Source organism: Agrilus planipennis, unplaced genomic scaffold (assembly GCF_000699045.2).
Source record: "Agrilus planipennis isolate EAB-ADULT unplaced genomic scaffold, Apla_2.0 scaffold55, whole genome shotgun sequence".
NCBI lineage: Eukaryota > Metazoa > Arthropoda > Insecta > Coleoptera > Buprestidae > Agrilus > Agrilus planipennis.
This window is the reverse complement of record NW_020438918.1, coordinates 952,985-971,137: the sequence shown is the minus strand read 5'-3', so window position 1 is coordinate 971,137 and position 18,153 is coordinate 952,985. Positions and strand designations below refer to the sequence as shown.

Below are 18,153 nucleotides of genomic sequence, written 5' to 3'. Positions count from 1 at the left end.
GCCATTTTTATTGCTCCACTATGACGTAGTGTCGGCCATCATTCTTTTCTAATTGTTGCTGTTGTCGGCCATCATTCTTTTCTAATTGTTGCTGTTGTCGGCCATCATTCTTTTTCAATTGTTGTCACATTGTTACTGATGTCGGCCATTATGGTTTTTTAATAGATATATAGTAATCAATGATTAAAATTCAAAGAAATTGTTTGTAAATAGGTATGCAACACATCGTACATTTCAGCATAAGAAATTACTAAAATTCATTTACGTAATAATATACTTTGCCCTGTGCTGACAGCAGTCATAATTTCTTTTATATATGTAATATTTAAGGAATACAAAGGATTCGATAAACTAAGAGAGGAAATAGAATCAGATGAAAAAAGTCCACAAAAACCAAAATTATCACCCAGGGCACCATCAGACAAAAAATTTGATCAATATCCAAAATACTCTGTCGAAACACTAAAATTACCAAACGAGAAAATTCCAGATGACGTAGATTTATCAAGAAAAGAGGTGAGAAAATTTTCTTTATATTAATCTTAAACATTTTGTTTAATAAACTTTTCTAGCTTCATTTGACCCATGATGATTTCGTTGAAATATTCAGAATGAATTACGATAATTTTTCATCGCTGCCAAAGTGGAAGCAACAAGAGTTAAAAAAGGGAGTTGGATTATTTTAAATGTAATTTTTACTTATTTATAACCGAAAAACACACACCTATATTTAACTTAAAAGTATTAACTACCTGTTAAGAATTATGAAGCAAAACAAACATGTTTTTTTTATAACTTCACAAAAAATATTTAATAAATAAAAACACATGCAAACACAACGGAATCCTTTTTATTTTATAGATAAAAAGAAATTATAAGTTAAAAACACCAAATAAACGACTGAATCCCTAAATGCCACATAAAAACTAGCTAAGGATAATGTCGAAACGCGTTTTAGGCTTTTAAAAGATTTTATATTGCATTTTAAGTTTTAGTGTTTTATTTAGATTAGTTTTAAAAGTCTCCATTTATCTTTCATTCATTAAAAAGACTAACAAATTATTTTAATGCTATATATAAACAATTATTTAATTCATTCAACCCTGCAAAACTTTTCAAGAAGTAAAACTTCATAAAGGTATGATGGCGTTAAATGAATAAAATAAGTATCGAAAACTTACATTTAAATTCATTTAGTAAAACATGTCAAAATTGAAATGCAGTAAACAATGAAAAGACCAATAAAAGGGTTTAAAAGGAATTTATTTGATTTAAAATTGGTGTATAAGTTGTAATTTGTATTGTTTGAGTAAGGCAAATCACTATAAAATCTACAAGTCGTAATTTTCTTGATAAATTGTAGCACGAAATCGGCAATAAATAAATTCTTATGTGAATGTACTCGATATATTAAGGCACAAACGTTTCTTTCCACTGATAAGTTACGGGCGACACACTTAAAACATATTAATTAATAAATCTGTACAATAATAATTATAAAAAGTAAGCATTTATGCTCTTGTAAAATCTATCGGAATGTAAACAAATAAATTATTATTACAAAAAATCAGGTATTTGCTGAGAACATTTTCGAAAATCGGCAACATGCAGAATTATACCGTGTGTTCCTTTCTACACACATATTTCTACACCGTCATTATTATATCACAATAAAAATGATCACAACAAACTAACCCTATCAAACTTAATTGTAAAAATATTGTTAATTTCAAGGTAATACAAAATCACTTCGAGCTCTTCAGTTAAAATGAGAATTCACCAAAATAAAAGATCCAATGCAACACTTAAATTTTTAAATCAAACAAAAACTAAATGAAAATAAATTAAGGAAAAGTATATAATAAACTTTATAATACAATACTACAATAATATGTTCGTGCCTACTTCAGACAAAAATAATTCATGTTCTGCTTAAATCTACTACACTCTCCCACAAGTTTTTTTGAAATGTGTTTTGTATTATTTTAAAAATTCTCTTTCTTTCTGAAGGCTCTCAGCTTTTAAACATACACTTACAGTTCAGGAAAACTGAGAAAAAGTTAATAAAACCCTTAGCTTGTAGCATTTTAAAATTACAAAATTATTAAATAAAAACTTTAAAAAACGACATTTTTACTTCCCGCAAATCGAATAATAGAAAAGACATAATAAATAATAAAAAAGACATCACAGCAAGTTTTATTCCCAATTTACCCGAGACTGTAAGTTATTTATTTTTGCACAGTATAATAATAAAGGACTACGATAACTCCACACATTTCCGAAATTGAAAAGGCTTGGACTGAAAGAGCACCAGTCTTTGAATTATTGCATGTTTCAATTTAGAAAAGGAATATTATTTAATAGAGTTTTGAAGAAAGGTTGTTGTTTAATGTCAAGTAATAAATTAATTAATATCATTTTTATGGTACTTTTTAAAAACGAGGTGCAAAAGAAATTTAGAAATAAATTTTTTGAATGCGAAAAAACGACTGCCGCCTCGTTCATAATATTAATATCACTCAAAAAAAAATCGCTACAAAAATTAAACCGCAAGTATTAACAAAAACAAATAATATAAAAACAGTATTATAGAATAAAGAGTTTGACGTTAGAGAAATATTACATATTTACAATAAAATTGTAGTTGTAGTAAACAATTTTCAAATCGAATTGGTAGTACATAATTATTTAAGTAAAACTACAGCAATAAATAAGATTTGTTTGGTAAAACTTACAACAGGTGGAAGATAGTAGGAAAGAAGTGAGCATATAGAGGTAAGTTAAGTAGTAAGCTTACAACTCGTAAAAAGTTAATTAACTACATTAAAACTTATCATTTATTGTTCATCGACGAGTTTGCAGGTAACGTTGCAGAACGTTGCTGAACACTTAAGTAAGGTTTCATGGACGATCTTGTCGACTCCCTAAAATAAAATAAATCTCATTCGAAATGCCAGTAATAAAGTTTTCATTACATACCATTGTATACCATTAGTAAATGCTTACTAACGATTCCAAATTCTACATTTCCAATCCACTTTTATTTTAAAAAGCCAAACAACTTACTTACTTACCCCCATCTTTAGAATAAATCAAAATTCTGTACAATGAAAAAAAGACCTCGATAGATTAAAATCTAAAAGCGTGCACTTACCTTAGACCAATAAAATGCATAAGCAAGAACCAAGCATTATAACGTACAAATGCAAAACTAACACTTAAAACCGAAGAGTGAACTAAATTAATAAAAAGCACCGCTTCTATTTCCAAAACTGCCTTTACTGTATATAGTATGTGTATATTTAAGAATATTATTTACATAGCCTGCATCTACATACAAGTAAGCAAAGGAAAGATTTGTTAAGATTAATCGAAATAAATAAAACAGCTTGTTCAATACGTTCCCAAAATTGTTCTTAAAAGCTTATATACTTTTTTGTTTTTTTCTTAATTTTCCTTATAAATACTAATACACGCCACAAAGGCATCGGTAAAAAAATAGAAACATCCTCTAAGATATACATGTATAAATATACGAGTTATAGTAAAATAATTACAAAAAGCAACCTAAAGTTCACTACTATTGGCTTAAATACAAAAAAAAAACTACAAATCACAGGGCTGTTGACTGTTTGTGTGGACAATAAGGAAGTCATACAGTAAAAGCCTCTAATTATACATGTGGAATGTTTTCACGAGTGTAATGTTGTTATTACTGGAATTTCTTTCACAAAAGGAACGATATATTAAGCAACAATGACGTAAAACAGGACATTTATAAACTGCAATGCTCTATAAATATTCTTTTGGAATAAAAAGAAAATTCCATCACTTCAAATTTTGGCAAAAAATGATATCAAACATTACACTACAATTTCTACAAAAAGCTGATGTTCTTTTTTTTATTTTCTAAATATAAATAATGAAAAACTCTGTTTACGTTTTAATCGACAGCAATTTTAAAACAGCTTCTTACTGTCGAACCAAGTATAATCCCACACGCTTTTTACGTTACAATCTAATAACCGTATCATTCCAGCTAAAATCAATTTCAAAATGTGCATATATCGTGCTTGTATTTAATGTATGCGTGCAATACTACGGGTTTAATCAGCCATCAGTACACGCGTAAACAAGCACTAAAAAGGTGTCTTTTCTTGTTGAAAATGTTTAAATTTAATTTCTTACCTTGGCGAAATTTTGGCTGTCGAATCGATTACGTTCGAATTGTTGGCTTTGTACCCGCACTTTTGTATTTTTCTACTGAGCCTAGCGACCCAGTTCTTCTGTTCTTCGACCGAACCGGCCAGTAACAGCAACTCTTTGGCATATGTGGGATCGTAGTGGCACTTGCATGGAGCCAGATAGTCCTCCTTACGGTCCAGGTGCTCCTTATGTATCTTCGTCCGACACCCTAATAAAAATTGAACTTTTATTCGACACACGAAAATATATAAACATAACAGCTAATAATCCAACTTCTTTCTCATGGACACTCTTAACTTAATTACTGTAGAGCAACTAACTTACTTCTGCATTCAAGGGCAGGCGGTGGCCTGAGCATGTGCCACATGGGCTTGGGACACACCTCACAAGTGGTAGGCATATGGAAGGAAATCTGGAGGAACTCGTGGCCCTTGTGCATTACCATACCAGGCTTATCATCCTTGTTCACTTCCAACTTATTTCCCTGATCGTCGGTTTTCCTAGCCTCGCCCTCGCCCGCATACAAAAGTTGGAATATTCGTGGAATATCTTTGGAATCGGCCCTAATAACGTCTCCTTGCGTCACAGAGCGCACGTGGAAAACTTTACTATAAAAAATTTACTTTTAATTTACGATTGAACTAATATGTATTTATAATAATCACTTACCACAAATCCAACACAATAACAGGATCTGTATTTTGTTTATCACTTTCTGAATTGTAGAAAATGATCTTTCTGCTTGAAACGACCACATACTGTCTTTTCCAGCCATGTCTTTTAATGTTCTGCTTGGTGGGTATCGACAGCCAACCCTCAAACATATCCGAGTTGAAGTCGTCACCTTCATTATCGACAGAACTGAGAGATGCCGTTTCACTATTCAATGATGCCAATTTCATTTGTAGCTGTTCAATTTCCGAATCTTTGCTATCTAATTCCATCTGCAATCTCTGCTTGGCCAAAGTTTCTTCATTAAGTTGCGCCTAGAAAGAAACAAAACAATACTATAGAACAATTGCAAAATCGTTTGAACTAACTTTATTTCATATTAAAATATACACAATAGCAACCTGTAGGTCTTGGATATTCTTTTGCCATGCGGCCGACATCTGGTTGAATTTCTCTTGCTCTTGCGTTATGACTTGCTGCAACTTCTTCAAATCCTTCTCCTTTCTTCTTAAATCGGCGCTGCTCACTTTATCTTTGCTCTTGCCTTTGCCTTCCCTAATATCTTTTCTATTAAGCACTTCGTGCAGCTTATTCACCGCTTGCTGTTTTAGTAGTGATTCTGTTTTCAACTTCACGTGTAACTTTTCCACCTCCTCACTATTATCGATCATTTTACTTAATTCCTCTTGAACCTATATGAAAAAAAGCAATAATGTAATATTTTCACGTTATATAATACATTTTACTCACCTGTTTAAGCTGACATGTTAGATCCTCCTTCTCTTTCATAAGTTGCTCGTTGACCTTTTTGAACTCAAGTTCACGTTCTTTCGCAGCAACAAGTTGGGCCTCTTTGGTGTTTAAATCGGCTCTATGTTTGGCCACAAGATCCTTCATTTCAAGCTCTTTCATTGTCCGGTCCTTTTCCAGATCAGCTATCGTTTCTTCGGCTATAGAACGAGCCAAGGCCTCGGAGTCGGCTCGGGCTAAAGCAATTTGGCACTGATGCTTCAAAGAAGCGCGTTCTTCTTCAAATTCTTTATTTATACGTGTTTTCTCTTCGAGCTCCTCTTTCAATTCGTTTGTTTGCGTTTTGTAAAGGGTGGAAAAGTATTGTTCAGTCTCAAGAGAGTCTTGCAATTCTTTCATTTGAAGCTGCTCTATCGACCATTCTCTTTTTATTTTATACAATTCATCTTCAATGTGCTTTTTTGCTTCCTAGAATGCAAAGAGATCATAATGCGTTAGTATATAAACGTGTCAATCAATTATAAAATGTATTTTAATTACCTGTAACTGAATAACTTCGTTTGCCAGCTGAGATTCTCTAGCTTTAAGCTGCGCAATTTCGGAAAGTTGTTGGCTTATTTCAGAATGAAGAACATTCTTCTTTTGTTGTTCTTGCTCAACTTGGCTCTGGAGGGCTTTAACTTTCTCGACTTCCTGTCTGTGTTCACCTTCAAGCTTTTGTAACCGCTGCTGTATCTGTCGATAATCGACAGAAAGCATCGATATTTGACGTTCTTTTTCCTGAGAATTCAAATCTGCTTTTTGTCGCGCACTTTTCTCTTCATTCAATTTCATCTGTAGTGCTAAAAAAAATGATTAACATTGTTGTTGCAATAAACTCGAATTGTTATTGTGATATATATAAAAATTGTTACCTTTTACAACTTCCAAATTTGCTTCTTCCTTGTTAAGCATGCGACTTCTTTCAGTTTCTTCATGCGCTCTTACTTCCTGCTGATATCTATTTTGAGCAGCTTTGAGTTCGAGTTCCAAACTGGCACATTCTTTTTCTAATGCCGAAATCTTTTCACAAAGCTGGGAGTTATCTGTTACCATCTTCGCTTCCCGTTGCCTATTTTGTTCTAACTCATTGAGCAAAGTTTGGATTTTATTTTCCAAAACGATTTGTTGGTCTGATGCCTGAGTTCTTGAGCTTTTTTCTTGTGTTAATTGACCTTGTAAAGAGGCAACCTGTAAGAAATTAAATATATGAACCAATCAATATTTAACAAAAGAAAACCGAAAATATAGCTATATTTGTTAGTATGATGTTGAGTATTTTTTAAAACACACCTCTGCCTGAAAAGCATCCCGTTGTAACTGCACCGTTTGTAAGAGTGTCTGATATTCTCCAGCCTTTTGTTCGGATGTCGATTTAGCCATAGTGAGTTCAGCTGCTTGTTTCCTTAATCGTTGACAACTTTCCGTTTCCACTTTGAGTTTTTCTTGCAACTCGCCAATTTGCTTTTCAAGCACATTAATTTTATCGTTGTGCTGTTGGTTGTTGTTCATTTCGCGTGTTCTTTTACTTTGCTCTTCTTCCAGACGCTTTTTTAGGTCCGATAAAAGTTTCTCCGTTTTTCGCCTGAGTTCACTTTCATTTTCTGCTTTTCGTTGTACTTCCTTGTATGTATGCCGCAATATTGTGAGCTCTTTCTCATATTTAGATGCTTCATCACGAAGTTCATTTTCACGTTGAGCCAAATTGTCCAACTGAGTGATCAAAATGCGCTGCTTTTGTTCCAAAGACTCCACGTTATTACGCTCTTGTTCCAGGAGTTTTTCGAGTTTCGATACTTGAGAAATAGAAATGACGGAGTTGGTAGGACGTGGAGAATCTGTACTATCAGAACGACTTGACAACAGTTGATAATCTGAGTTGTATGTAAAACCTGCATAAAAATAAAATAAAAATGAATACCCAAGACAGCTTTTTTATAAACAAACTAACTTGACTGACTTAACTTGTGACTTTGTTGCAAACTACTAAACTACTATTACACATTTCACACCACATAGCAAACTATTATAAAATGACATAAACAAAATTAATTAACACCAATTAAATGGATTTCAATATAAAAAAATTTTTTTATTTCACCTATAAATGGCAGATTATTTCCAACGAAGCTAGTTGGCACAGGAAAGACCTCTTCAGGAGATTCATCCTTTTCATAGTCATCAAAGTTACTAGTGTCATCATCACCTGTAAGTTCTGGTACAACAGGAGGTGCGGATTCGCGCAGATTTTCAAAGGTCCACTGATCATTGATGAAAAACGGATGATTTTTAATTTCGTCTACACTGTTTCTACCTAAACGTTTCGTTCTATCACAGAGCAAACCTTGTATGAGCGACATTGCCGCGGGAGATATTTCCTCCTCCGATGGAAAAGTCAAATTGTTTTCATGGTACATAATTTTATTGTAAGTTCCCAGCAAACTATCAGCATAAAAAGGTGTTTCTCCATAAAGCATTTCATAAACGAAAATGCCCACAGACCACCAATCACATTCTCTACCATATACACCTTGGCCATGACTTTGAAGCACCTGGGGAACAATATAACTTCATTAAAAAATGAATTGTAAAAAATGCATGTATCTTTACCTCTGGTGATATGTAATCAGGAGTTCCCACAACACTATTTGATCTTACTAAGCCATCAGTATCCATTCTCATGCAAGTTCCAAAATCAGCCAATTTTAAGTGGCCATGTTTGTCTAGCAACATGTTATCAGGTTTTACATCTCTATGTACAAATCCCATTTGATGAATGACATCTAAAGCAAGAACTACCTCCATGGTATAAAATTTGGCCCATTTTTCAGGTATCTCATATTTTGACATTAAATTAACTATATCACCACCAGGCATGTAATCCATTACCATGTAAAGATGTTTAGAATCTTGAAAGGCAAAATGCAGCTGCACTATCCATTCTGACCTTGCATGGGCCATTATATGTCGTTCTTCCCAAAAGAAAGCAGAATCCGAACGTTTGATCAAGTCAGCTTTACTTAGACGCTTCATTGCATACACCTGGTTGGTTGATTTATGACGAACAAGCTGAACTTTTCCAAATGCCCCTCGACCTATCACTTTTATATGTTCAAAATCATCAGTTTTCATTCGTAAATTTACTATATTGCTAGCAAAATTATCATCTGAAATAGAATTTATAATAAAAAAATTATTTATAAAAAGCAGAATGTAAAAATTAAGTGCAATAAAAAAAATAAAGGGATCTTTTTTGTTATTGGCATGATATTTCCATAAAATGATTAAACATCAAGTACCTATTGTAAATTGAATTTGTAATCCACTTTTATGACCTTTTCTTAAAATTAATCTTATAACAAAGTAGAAATGATTCAGAGATAAGGATAACCATAAAAATAACTCACACAAAAGCTATCCAAATTATAAGCATAAATTAGAAAATAAATCAGTAAAAAACACTTATACAAATAAACAAATAAAGATACAATAAATAAAGTGAAACACTTACATCGATTAATGTAAACTTCAACATTTTTAATTTTTTTAATGGCAGGATGATCGCAATCACTATAAAGAGCCTGAACAGTATCCAGGAGGCAATCCACATTGCTGATACTTTTAGGATCCTGAATTTTTTCTTCAAGCATCCGAAGTCTACGTTTTCGATCCTCATCCTTTATCTTATCCATTTTGTTTATAATCATAAAAACAACTTGAGCAAACACCAAAAACTATACATTAAATATAGAACTGTTTGTCCAATGATTCCAACTCCTATAAACATTCGGTTAAATACATTTTCTACATCTTTATTAAGGGAAGTTGCTTTTTAACAGCACTGGATAGAAAAAATATTATTTACTTAAGAACGGCAAAACGATAACATAAGCTGAACTTTGTACGGTAGTACTAAATGTGGACAATACCTTTTCATATCAGCAATTGGAAGACTTCTGCTTTCGTATAAATCACAGTAAAAACAATTAAATTTTTAATATTTCCACAAAATGATTACAAAACTCAAGTACCATTTTTGGCTGCATGCAGCCATTTTACTACCTTATTCTTTTTATCTCATAGTACTTTTCAAAACCGTTACAAAGTATACCATAAAAATTAAGATTACATTGCAGCTATCTCGAGCTGCTAAAATTTAATGACAAAACTGCAAACTTATTTCAAATTTTTAGCAATAACTTATATTTTCTTAAATAAATAAATGAATTTTTCAAATAAACTGCAATTACTTTTATTGTATTATGTTGGTATTAATAATTACTTCATGGTTACTTTTAACATTATAAAGTTTATCCAGTGTAATCGAAACGTCAGATCGTGTTATTAAGGTTATGCTAATGTTTTAAAAACAAGCGTGTTTAAGAAAAAATATTAGACATTATTATTCATATACATCAGAATTATTTCATTTAGTAAAGCAAACGTAATTATGTGCGTATTTAAAAATTGTGATGGATTCGAAATACAACTTTTCCACTAAACCTATTCTCAAAAGAAAGCCGGAACCCATTGTTTTTAATATAAAGAATGACAACTCAAAGAAAATCAAATTCGAAGACAAATCTAATTCATTACTTAATAAACATGGTTCGAATGAAAGGAGAGGTAAATTATCATTGCAGGAACAAAAACGACGTTTACCAATTTTTGACAAAAGAAACCAATTACTCAATCTCATCACAAGGTACAATACTCTTGTAATAATTGGTGAAACAGGATGTGGGAAGACAACGCAAATACCTCAGTATATCTTCTCAGCAAGACTACAGGGAAATGGCAAAATTGCTGTCACTCAACCACGAAGAGTGGCTGCTATTAGTATTGCTTTGCGAGTGGCTCAAGAAATGGCAAATGGGGTAACTATTTGTTTTATTTGAAAGAAATAATTTGTAATGTATTTTGTATCTTACAGTCAGTTGGAGATACAGTAGGATATTCAGTGAGATTTGAAGATGTTACCTCAAAAAAGACAAAAATAAAATTTCTTACAGATGGTATGCTTCTAAGAGAAGCTATTTCTGACAATCTTTTAATGAACTATACAGTTATAATTCTGGATGAAGCTCATGAAAGGACCATTCACACAGATGTTTTATTTGGAATTGTAAAACAAGCCCAAAAGTTAAGAAATGATAAACAAGTTATGCCCCTCAAAGTAAATATTGTGTATAATATCAAATCACACAAATGAAATTTGCTATTTGTTAGGTTTTAATAATGTCAGCTACCATGGATGTTGATCACTTTAGCCAGTATTTTAATCACTGTAAAGCTGTATACATTGAAGGGAGAACTTACCCTGTAAATATTTATCACTCAATCAAACCGCAGGATGATTATCAGACAGCCTGTGTTGCCACCTTTTTCAAAATACATAAACAAGCACCTCCAAAGTAAGCTGTCTTTGTACATATGATAAATATCAATAGTGTTATAATTATTTTTTGTTTTAGTCATGATGTACTAATATTTTTAACTGGTCAAGATGAAATTGAAGCTGTTTGTTATCATATTCGTACCCTTTTGCGCGAGCCTGACGTGGAAGGACCGCCGGCAAGAGTATTTCCACTTTATGCAGCTCAAAGTAGTGCACAGCAAATGCAAGTGTTTCAGTCGGTTCCTATAAATACCAGAAAAGTAATTGTCAGCACTAACGTGGCAGAAACTAGCGTTACTATAACCGGAGTAAAATATGTAATCGACAGTGGAATGGTTAAAGTCAGGTAAAAAGAATTTACTAATTAAATATCCTGTACCAAATTTTCAAAGCTAGAGTGATATTCAAACATAAAATATAAAACTGTGGTAAAAATCAAATAAAAAGAAATTCAAACCTATTTACCACAAAACAAACTATAACATTTAGTACTTAATTTATTATTAATCATTTGTTTTGTCAGGCTCGAATTAATTTATCTAAGTAATGCGTTTTTGTGCTTGCCTTGTATAGATCCTACAATCCTGCAACAGGTTTTGAAGTCTTGAAAGTAAATAGGATATCTCAAGAGCAAGCCTGGCAAAGATCCGGTAGATCAGGTAGAGAATCTGAAGGTTTTTGTTACCGATTATACACCAAAAATCAGTTCGACTCGATGTGTTTAAGTACTGTTCCCGAAATTCAAAGAGTCAACTTGGCAAACGTAGCTCTTCAGCTTCTTGCGCTCGGCATTCATATTTTAAACTTCGATTTCATGGATAAGCCATCTCCAGAATCGATAACTTCTGCATTTGAACAACTTAAACAACTACAAGCGGTTGAGGAAATTTTCTCTAAACGTCTTACGCCATTAGGATCGAAAATGGCCCAATTTCCTTTGGATCCCCGTTTTAGTAAAATCTTGATTTCCTCGCAAGAATATGGATGTGTTGAAGAAGCTTTGACCATAATAGCAATGCTTAGTGGCGAATCTATTTTGTTCAATCCTCCAAGTAAAAGAGAAGAGGCGCAAATGATGAGACAACGATTTTCGTCAGCCTATGGAGATTTGATTATGCTATTGAACGTGTTTAGAGAGTTCAATAAAATTGGGCAAAGCAATATTCGATCTTGGTGCCAAGAACATTATATAAATTTGCGTAATATAGTTTACGCTAAACAAATTAGGTTGCAGTTGCAAGAACTGTGCGAATGGTGCCATATTCCCATATCTTCTTGTGAAGGAAAGCTAGATCAGATAAGGAAATGTATGCTTACTGGACTATTTATGAATGTTGCCGAATTACATAGAGACAGGCAATATATTATGGTAAGCTACATATGTTAGTTTAATAAAAAAAATGTCATTATTGTTTAACTTGATAAAGTTTAATCAAGAATAAATTATAATTATTCTAATTTTCATAAACAACTATGTCATTAAAATATTACTTAGAAATGTTAGATAGCTTCTATGTAATTGTATTATTGCTAGTAAATTATCTTATTTTCAGTTGTCAAACAAACAAGTGGTAAATATTCACCCCAGTTCAGTATTGCATGGTCAACAGCCTGCCTGTGTTATTTTTACTGAAGTGATACAGACCAGTAAGTGTTACTTAAGAAACTTACTTACAATTGAAAAAGATTGGCTGAATGAAATTGTGCCTGGTTATGCTAAGTGTTAATTATTTATTACTTTATAATATTTCATATTATAAAGCAATTAAATAACTAAAAAATAGCAATTCCTTGTATATACATTTATTTTTTTGCAATAAATGCTTGTAAGAAATTTTGACGTTCATTTTTTCACAAATAATAAGTAGTAACTAATATTATTATATTGAAAGCAAAAAAGCAGATTAAATGGTGAGAATCCATAGCTTAAGAAAAATTAAATGAAAAATGAAACGAGTGCAACTAAAATTCCAGATACCCTTATAAAGTTAAGGTATACCTAGCTTTTTGAATAGTTCGCTGTATTTTTCGAAAAATTCTCGTAATTCTTTAATAAGCGCAAAATACCTCAAACAACTCTTTTTTTGAGAATCTAGAAAACACATGAATGTTGATAAAATGAAAAAAATATTGATGAAAACATTAAGTAAACATATATGTGCTAAATTTAAAAAGGATAGTTGTATTTTTACACTCGTTTCATTTTTCGCCAATTTTCAAGGTATTTTTCTTAGTTGTGGACATTCCTCTTACCAGAAACAAGAAAAGCACTTACCTATTAAAGCAGGCCATATTGTATGGAATAAACGTCTATTGACACTATAAAACGTCGAATTGCATTCCTTTTTTTCAGAATTATATTTTAATTTTAACTACATGATTATGATAGATCTTACATCCAGTACATGAAGCAATTTTGGTAAAAATATCTGTAAAATAAGTGGATATGAAATATTATGCTTTATGTTGCTTCATTGACAATGTATTTATTTATGTACCTTTCTCTCATTGTGTTGTGATGGTGTTCCAATAACGCAATATATTGCACCTTTTTCATAACAGAAAGTGCAATTTAAAAATATGCAAACGTTTTATTATCATTTTATCTTACTGGCAGTTTACTCGCACACACACTCACACTTAATATTAATTAATATGTATAAACATGCAGGCATACAAAATTGTAATTTGAAATATTACAAAAATTGCACGGCAGATATTTTAAAAACTCATTTACCTTACATTCCATTTTATAAATTAATATTTGAACACAAATTTGGTTTCGAAAACTCAACTTAAAAAATTGTTTTTCCATTTTTAAAGCACACTGTAACCTACAATTACGCAACTAGTATCATATTTACATCGGCCATTTAATTATAGAATGTATGATAAAAACATATTTAGGGTTTACTCAGTGAAATTATGGGGGTGTCCCCCATAACACTGTTAACCCTTGTCTATTAAATTATTTAAACAGTCTTTCCGAGTGAGATAATAATATACACTATTTACAATGTTACATAATTTAAACCATTATTTTATTCCCATTCACATTCAATATTCATTGTTGTGGCTGTTGCTTGTCTATTCTCATGTCGTCGATTTTTGCGACTATCTTAAGTGCAGGTCCTAATTTCATTGCCATCGCCGTCATCAAATGGTCCTCCTTCAACAGCATGAGGGCTTGACCGTCAATTTCTTGAATCAAAAAGTCCTCTGCATAGTCACAACATCCTGGTAAATTACGAATAAACTCGCACACTTCTGCCACCTTTAAAGTAAAGTAACAAAAATCAGCAAACTCAAAAGAAATTTTTTCAGTATCGTTAATCAAGAAAATCAATTTATTATTTGGTTTAACTGATTTAGTATTTGTGAATTACTCACAGTCCATTTAAGTGGATTAATTTTAGGGCCATCGTCTCCATTTTCCGTGGAAGCTGCTGGTTCACTTGAGCTGAGATTGCTCTCACCACCTGATGTTCCCGATTCACCATCAACTTCCATCCCCTCATCTTTACCCCATTTGCTTTTCAGATCATCCAACTTCTTCTCCCTAAAAAGGCGATTAAAAGACCAATTACATATTATCCTTTTTATATGGTGGTAAACTTACTTTTTAGAACAAGCTACAGAACAAAACCGTTTGTTCTTCTTAAATTTTGCTCTCAGATCTACGGTGCCGCAGGCCTCGCATTTGGCCAGCTCACCCTTCGGTGAATTTCCTACAACATTGCTGTTAGGTGATAGAGCACGTTTTTTACCTAAAACAGTACATCATTAATGCTTAGATAACAACTACTAATGTTTCACTTCACTTTGCAAATTAAAATTCATATATCAAATAAATGCATTCCATATTTCAAAAAATTGTAAGGCTTACTATTTTTTAAAAGAGAACTATATAGAAAGATCAACTTACGAGATGGTTCGTCAGAATCCTTGTCAACAGACGATTGTGTGGGTTTTAGTTCACCCAAGAGGACACTTCTCATTACTGGGAATGGTTCTGAAGATTCCTGTATCACAAAATCTTCAATGACATGCGTTAACACTTGAGGTTTTACCATTGCTTTGGGAGGACAGCGCTCTTTAACTTCTTCTGCAGTAGCAGCGATTGGAAGACCATTCTCGGGAGTGCTTGTTGTAGGTTGAGAAGGGACCGTACCGGGAATTGGTGTAGGCTGGATAGGAGTAGCAGATGTTGGTGTTGGAGGTCGGTCGATAATATTTATTAACGGTTTAATTTCAGGAATTTGAATAGTATCCTTGTCAATTTGACTATTTGAAACTGAAAAGTAATAATGTAAACATAAACATGCATAATAAACATACATTTTATAGAACTATTTATGAATGATCAACCATCAGGAATACGATTAATTAATTAACAATTAACTGAGTATTTAATTAGAAATAACAAGGTGGTAGATTATAGTTGTCAAATCCGAAAAGTCATTCTTTAAGACGGACAGTGGGAAGTAGCCTTAAAATATATATTGTATTTGCTCTTACCTTCTGTGGTATTGTCTTTACTATGTGCTTCGTCAGAAGGATCTGCATGAGTTGTGGACGGTAAAGAGTTGTTTTCGTTGTTTTCCGAATTCGCGTCTTCTTTTTTCAAGGGCGGTACCGATGGCGGTAAAGGCACATGTTGCGGGGCAGGAATAGTAAGCGTTTGTTGCTGATTACTCTGCTGAATTTGTTGTATTTGCGTAGGAGCCACCTGAGATATCGTTGCTGTAGCACTTGCAGGGGCTGTTTGGATTTGTCCAATTATGGTCCCAGCTGGTGCCATTTGAGCCAGTTGCTGAAAAAAAGTCTAAATAAATAATCTTAAACATATTATATATTTAATTGAAATTTACAAAATTTATTTTGATTTGATTCGCATAAAAATTCCTAACTAATTAAATGTAATGGATATTAATCACAAGTACCTTTAAAGTTGTAATATCAATTACTAATCACATCATATTAACATATAACTTACAGATTCTGAGCAAAATGCACAGTTATAATTACTTGAAGTTCTATTAATAATTCTACATTTTCGGTTTCTCATTTTTATTTAATTTTTGTCACTTTTTCAACTGTTTTAAGAAATACATTATCTTCTTTCGTATCAAGAATGCTGAGAATATTTATTTATTATATTTTAAATTTCAATAAGTTTTATAAGTATTAAAGGCCATAATCATTTCTCTTTTTTATTCGAGAAAGTTTATTCTCCAAAAATTATGACAGAACCAGACACTAATTTGCTTATTCCTTAGGTATTTAATTTAAAAACAGCACTTTAAAGGTTAAATCAGCAAGTTCAACGAACCAATTAAAAATCTTTTCAATACGATACATTCATATTTTTACTATTATTTCATTGGGTTAGAAATAATCCAAATCAATAAAAAACGTAGAAAATAATTTAAAAACAGTACATTTTAAATAAATCAATCTCTTATCGAGTATTAACATTTCATGAACATCATAGTGACGATAACAACATTTCGTTACACTTTTTAATATTATAGCACTGGTAAGAATCAAAACAGACAATCTTCTAAATTAACAATTTTTTTTATGAAAAAGCTTACCGGATGTATCTGTTGCATACTCATAGGCATGGCTTGTTGGGTAACCGCGAGGTTAGGCTGCAGAGGTATCGTTTGGGGCACAGCATTGGGCAAAGCCTGTTGAATTGTCTGTTGCATTTGCTGATTGTTTGCTTGCGCTGCAGCCATTGAAACTACCGGCATGATCGGTCTATCGCCAACAATTTGCTGCTGTTGAATTCCTTGAATAGTTTGCATTGCTATAAAACAAAAAAAGTTTTACCATTTTCATAATTTAATCAAAAATATATAACAAATGGTCACAAACGTTCAAGTTTTATGAAAGTTACAAATTCACAGCAAATAAAAATTATAACATATTAGTTTTACTGAAAATGCCAGGGTTGATCAATCAATATAAAAATTACTTCAGCTTGTGCCTAAATTGTTTAGTGGCTGCATTAGTAAAAAAATAACTAAATATCGAAATAAACAGTTTGCAATTGAAAATATCATAAAAAGTCAATCCACTTTAAAGGGTCTATGCCACTTTATAATTGCAGATAGTAAGAAGTTTCTGTCAAATTTTCAGTGAAAAATCAAATATGTCCTACAATTTTTAAACCATTTCAGAAATTTTTCATTTGTGAAATTGTGACTTTCTCCAAATTCAACATTAGTTTGAAACTCTACTTACTCATCATGGGTTTCGGTTGAATATGTTGCGGTTGTTGAGCCTGTTGTTGAATCTGAAACTGTTGCATGGCAGCTTGCTGTTGTTGCATTTGCTGCTGAATAAGGACTTGCTGTTGTTGTTGTTGTTGAACTTGCTGTTGAGCCTGTTGCTGAGCTTGCTGTTGCTGTTGCTGCTGTTGAGCTTGCTGTTGTTTGGTTTGGTTAGCCATTTGTTGCTGTTTATCTTGATTCATAGGAGAGTTGGGTGTCATTGTCATGCCTGTCGAAGTGTTCATCACTAACATTCTGCAAAGTAAAAAACGAAATTACTTTAACGTTGCCCAAAATATAAGTTACTTTGAATCATTAACTATTATATTATTGTTTGATATACGTGGATTTATTAAAGTATTCTTTTATTTTCAAAAAATTAACGTAGGAAGAGAGTGATTTATAATGTAAACAAACGTATTGTTAAAATGGCATAAAAACTTTAACGAAAATAATCGACTTTTGAAGGTCTTTTTATATTTTATAATTTTACCAAGGTGAAATCGCAAAACAAAATTCAAAATTATCAGTATCCCAGTACTAAATAAAAAGGCTAAGGCTTTCACCGCTGTCGTTATCTGAAGAGCGCAAAGATATTCGGGCTTGATGATCGTGATCTAGGACAAATTCTAATCCTTCGGGAAGTCCAGCAGTGGAGTTGTTTATCCGAGGTATCGTTAGATGCTGTGGTTGGCATCTCAGGGAATGTAGCGAAGGCATAGTGGACTTTACGCTCTGTCTCTACGTTTCCCAATAATGTCAACTGAAGCATTTAACAAGACGTCAGATAAACAACTCCACCTG

The 18,153-nt window shown here is 32.3% G+C and overlaps 4 protein-coding genes across 11 annotated transcripts in view; 2 read left to right on the top strand and 2 right to left on the bottom strand.

Moving 5' to 3' along the window:
* LOC108736898 (villin-like protein quail) overlaps positions 1-844 on the top strand; it is a 16,465-nt gene extending 15,621 nt beyond the window's left edge. For 2 of the 3 annotated variants that reach the window (XM_025973695.1, XM_025973697.1), the window contains exons 14-15: positions 331-516; positions 573-844. In XM_025973695.1, coding sequence (XP_025829480.1) covers positions 331-516; positions 573-686 — 300 coding nt within the window. In that variant the 3' untranslated portion in view covers positions 687-844. The remainder of the gene's footprint in view (positions 1-330; positions 517-572) is intronic. The other variant, XM_025973698.1, reaches the window with a different exon arrangement.
* Positions 845-2,836: 1,992 nt separating this feature from the next.
* On the bottom strand, positions 2,837-9,843 carry LOC108736918 (rho-associated protein kinase 2). 2 transcript variants are annotated; one of them, XM_025973693.1, is made up of 13 exons: positions 9,600-9,843; positions 9,182-9,447; positions 8,281-8,837; positions 7,772-8,222; positions 6,964-7,562; positions 6,546-6,861; positions 6,172-6,473; positions 5,632-6,099; positions 5,283-5,573; positions 4,879-5,195; positions 4,534-4,817; positions 4,192-4,417; positions 2,837-2,927 (listed from the first exon to the last, which is right to left on the bottom strand). In XM_025973693.1, exons 2-13 carry the CDS (start codon positions 9,375-9,377, stop codon positions 2,837-2,839), a joined length of 4,098 nt encoding a protein of 1,365 aa, XP_025829478.1. In that variant the 5' UTR covers positions 9,378-9,447; positions 9,600-9,843. The 2 variants fall into 2 exon arrangements, with proteins under 2 accessions (XP_025829478.1, XP_025829479.1); XM_025973694.1 differs by lacking the exon at positions 2,837-2,927 and having other exon boundaries at positions 3,286-4,417; positions 9,600-9,842.
* Positions 9,844-10,000: 157 nt separating this feature from the next.
* Positions 10,001-12,821, top strand: LOC108736904 (ATP-dependent RNA helicase DHX33). Its single transcript, XM_018469514.1, has 6 exons — positions 10,001-10,547; positions 10,604-10,846; positions 10,900-11,084; positions 11,145-11,414; positions 11,642-12,437; positions 12,622-12,821. Exons 1-6 carry the CDS (start codon positions 10,143-10,145, stop codon positions 12,793-12,795), a joined length of 2,073 nt encoding a protein of 690 aa, XP_018325016.1. The 5' UTR covers positions 10,001-10,142; the 3' UTR covers positions 12,796-12,821.
* A 590-nt stretch (positions 12,822-13,411) lies between these two features.
* Positions 13,412-18,153, bottom strand: part of LOC108736902 (polyhomeotic-proximal chromatin protein) — a 28,133-nt gene continuing 23,391 nt past the window's right edge. For 4 of the 5 annotated variants that reach the window (XM_018469509.1, XM_018469512.1, XM_018469510.1 and 1 more), the window contains 7 exons: positions 17,321-17,604; positions 16,666-16,883; positions 15,587-15,881; positions 14,994-15,362; positions 14,688-14,835; positions 14,459-14,627; positions 13,412-14,342 (listed from right to left, as the gene is read on the bottom strand). In XM_018469509.1, coding sequence (XP_018325011.1) covers positions 14,133-14,342; positions 14,459-14,627; positions 14,688-14,835; positions 14,994-15,362; positions 15,587-15,881; positions 16,666-16,883; positions 17,321-17,604 — 1,693 coding nt within the window. In that variant the 3' untranslated portion in view covers positions 13,412-14,132. The remainder of the gene's footprint in view (positions 14,343-14,458; positions 14,628-14,687; positions 14,836-14,993; positions 15,363-15,586; positions 15,882-16,665; positions 16,884-17,320; positions 17,605-18,153) is intronic. The other variant, XM_018469511.1, reaches the window with a different exon arrangement.

Bases quoted from the DNA above. Each gene is read 5' to 3' on its own strand.
- LOC108736918 (XM_025973693.1), bottom strand. From the start codon at position 9,377: ATGATTATAAACAAAATGGATAAGATAAAGGATGAGGATCGAAAACGT. The intron at 4,818-4,878 runs GTAAGTGATTAT...AATTTTTTATAG, and splicing joins GTTATTGTGTTGGATTTGTG to TAAAGTTTTCCACGTGCGCT. The intron at 2,928-4,191 runs GTAAGAAATTAA...ATTTTATTTTAG, and splicing joins ACAGCCAAAATTTCGCCAAG to GGAGTCGACAAGATCGTCCA.
- LOC108736904 (XM_018469514.1), top strand. From the start codon at position 10,143: ATGGATTCGAAATACAACTTTTCCACTAAACCTATTCTCAAAAGAAAG. The intron at 10,548-10,603 runs GTAACTATTTGT...TGTATCTTACAG, and splicing joins CTCAAGAAATGGCAAATGGG to TCAGTTGGAGATACAGTAGG. The intron at 10,847-10,899 runs GTAAATATTGTG...GCTATTTGTTAG, and splicing joins AACAAGTTATGCCCCTCAAA to GTTTTAATAATGTCAGCTAC.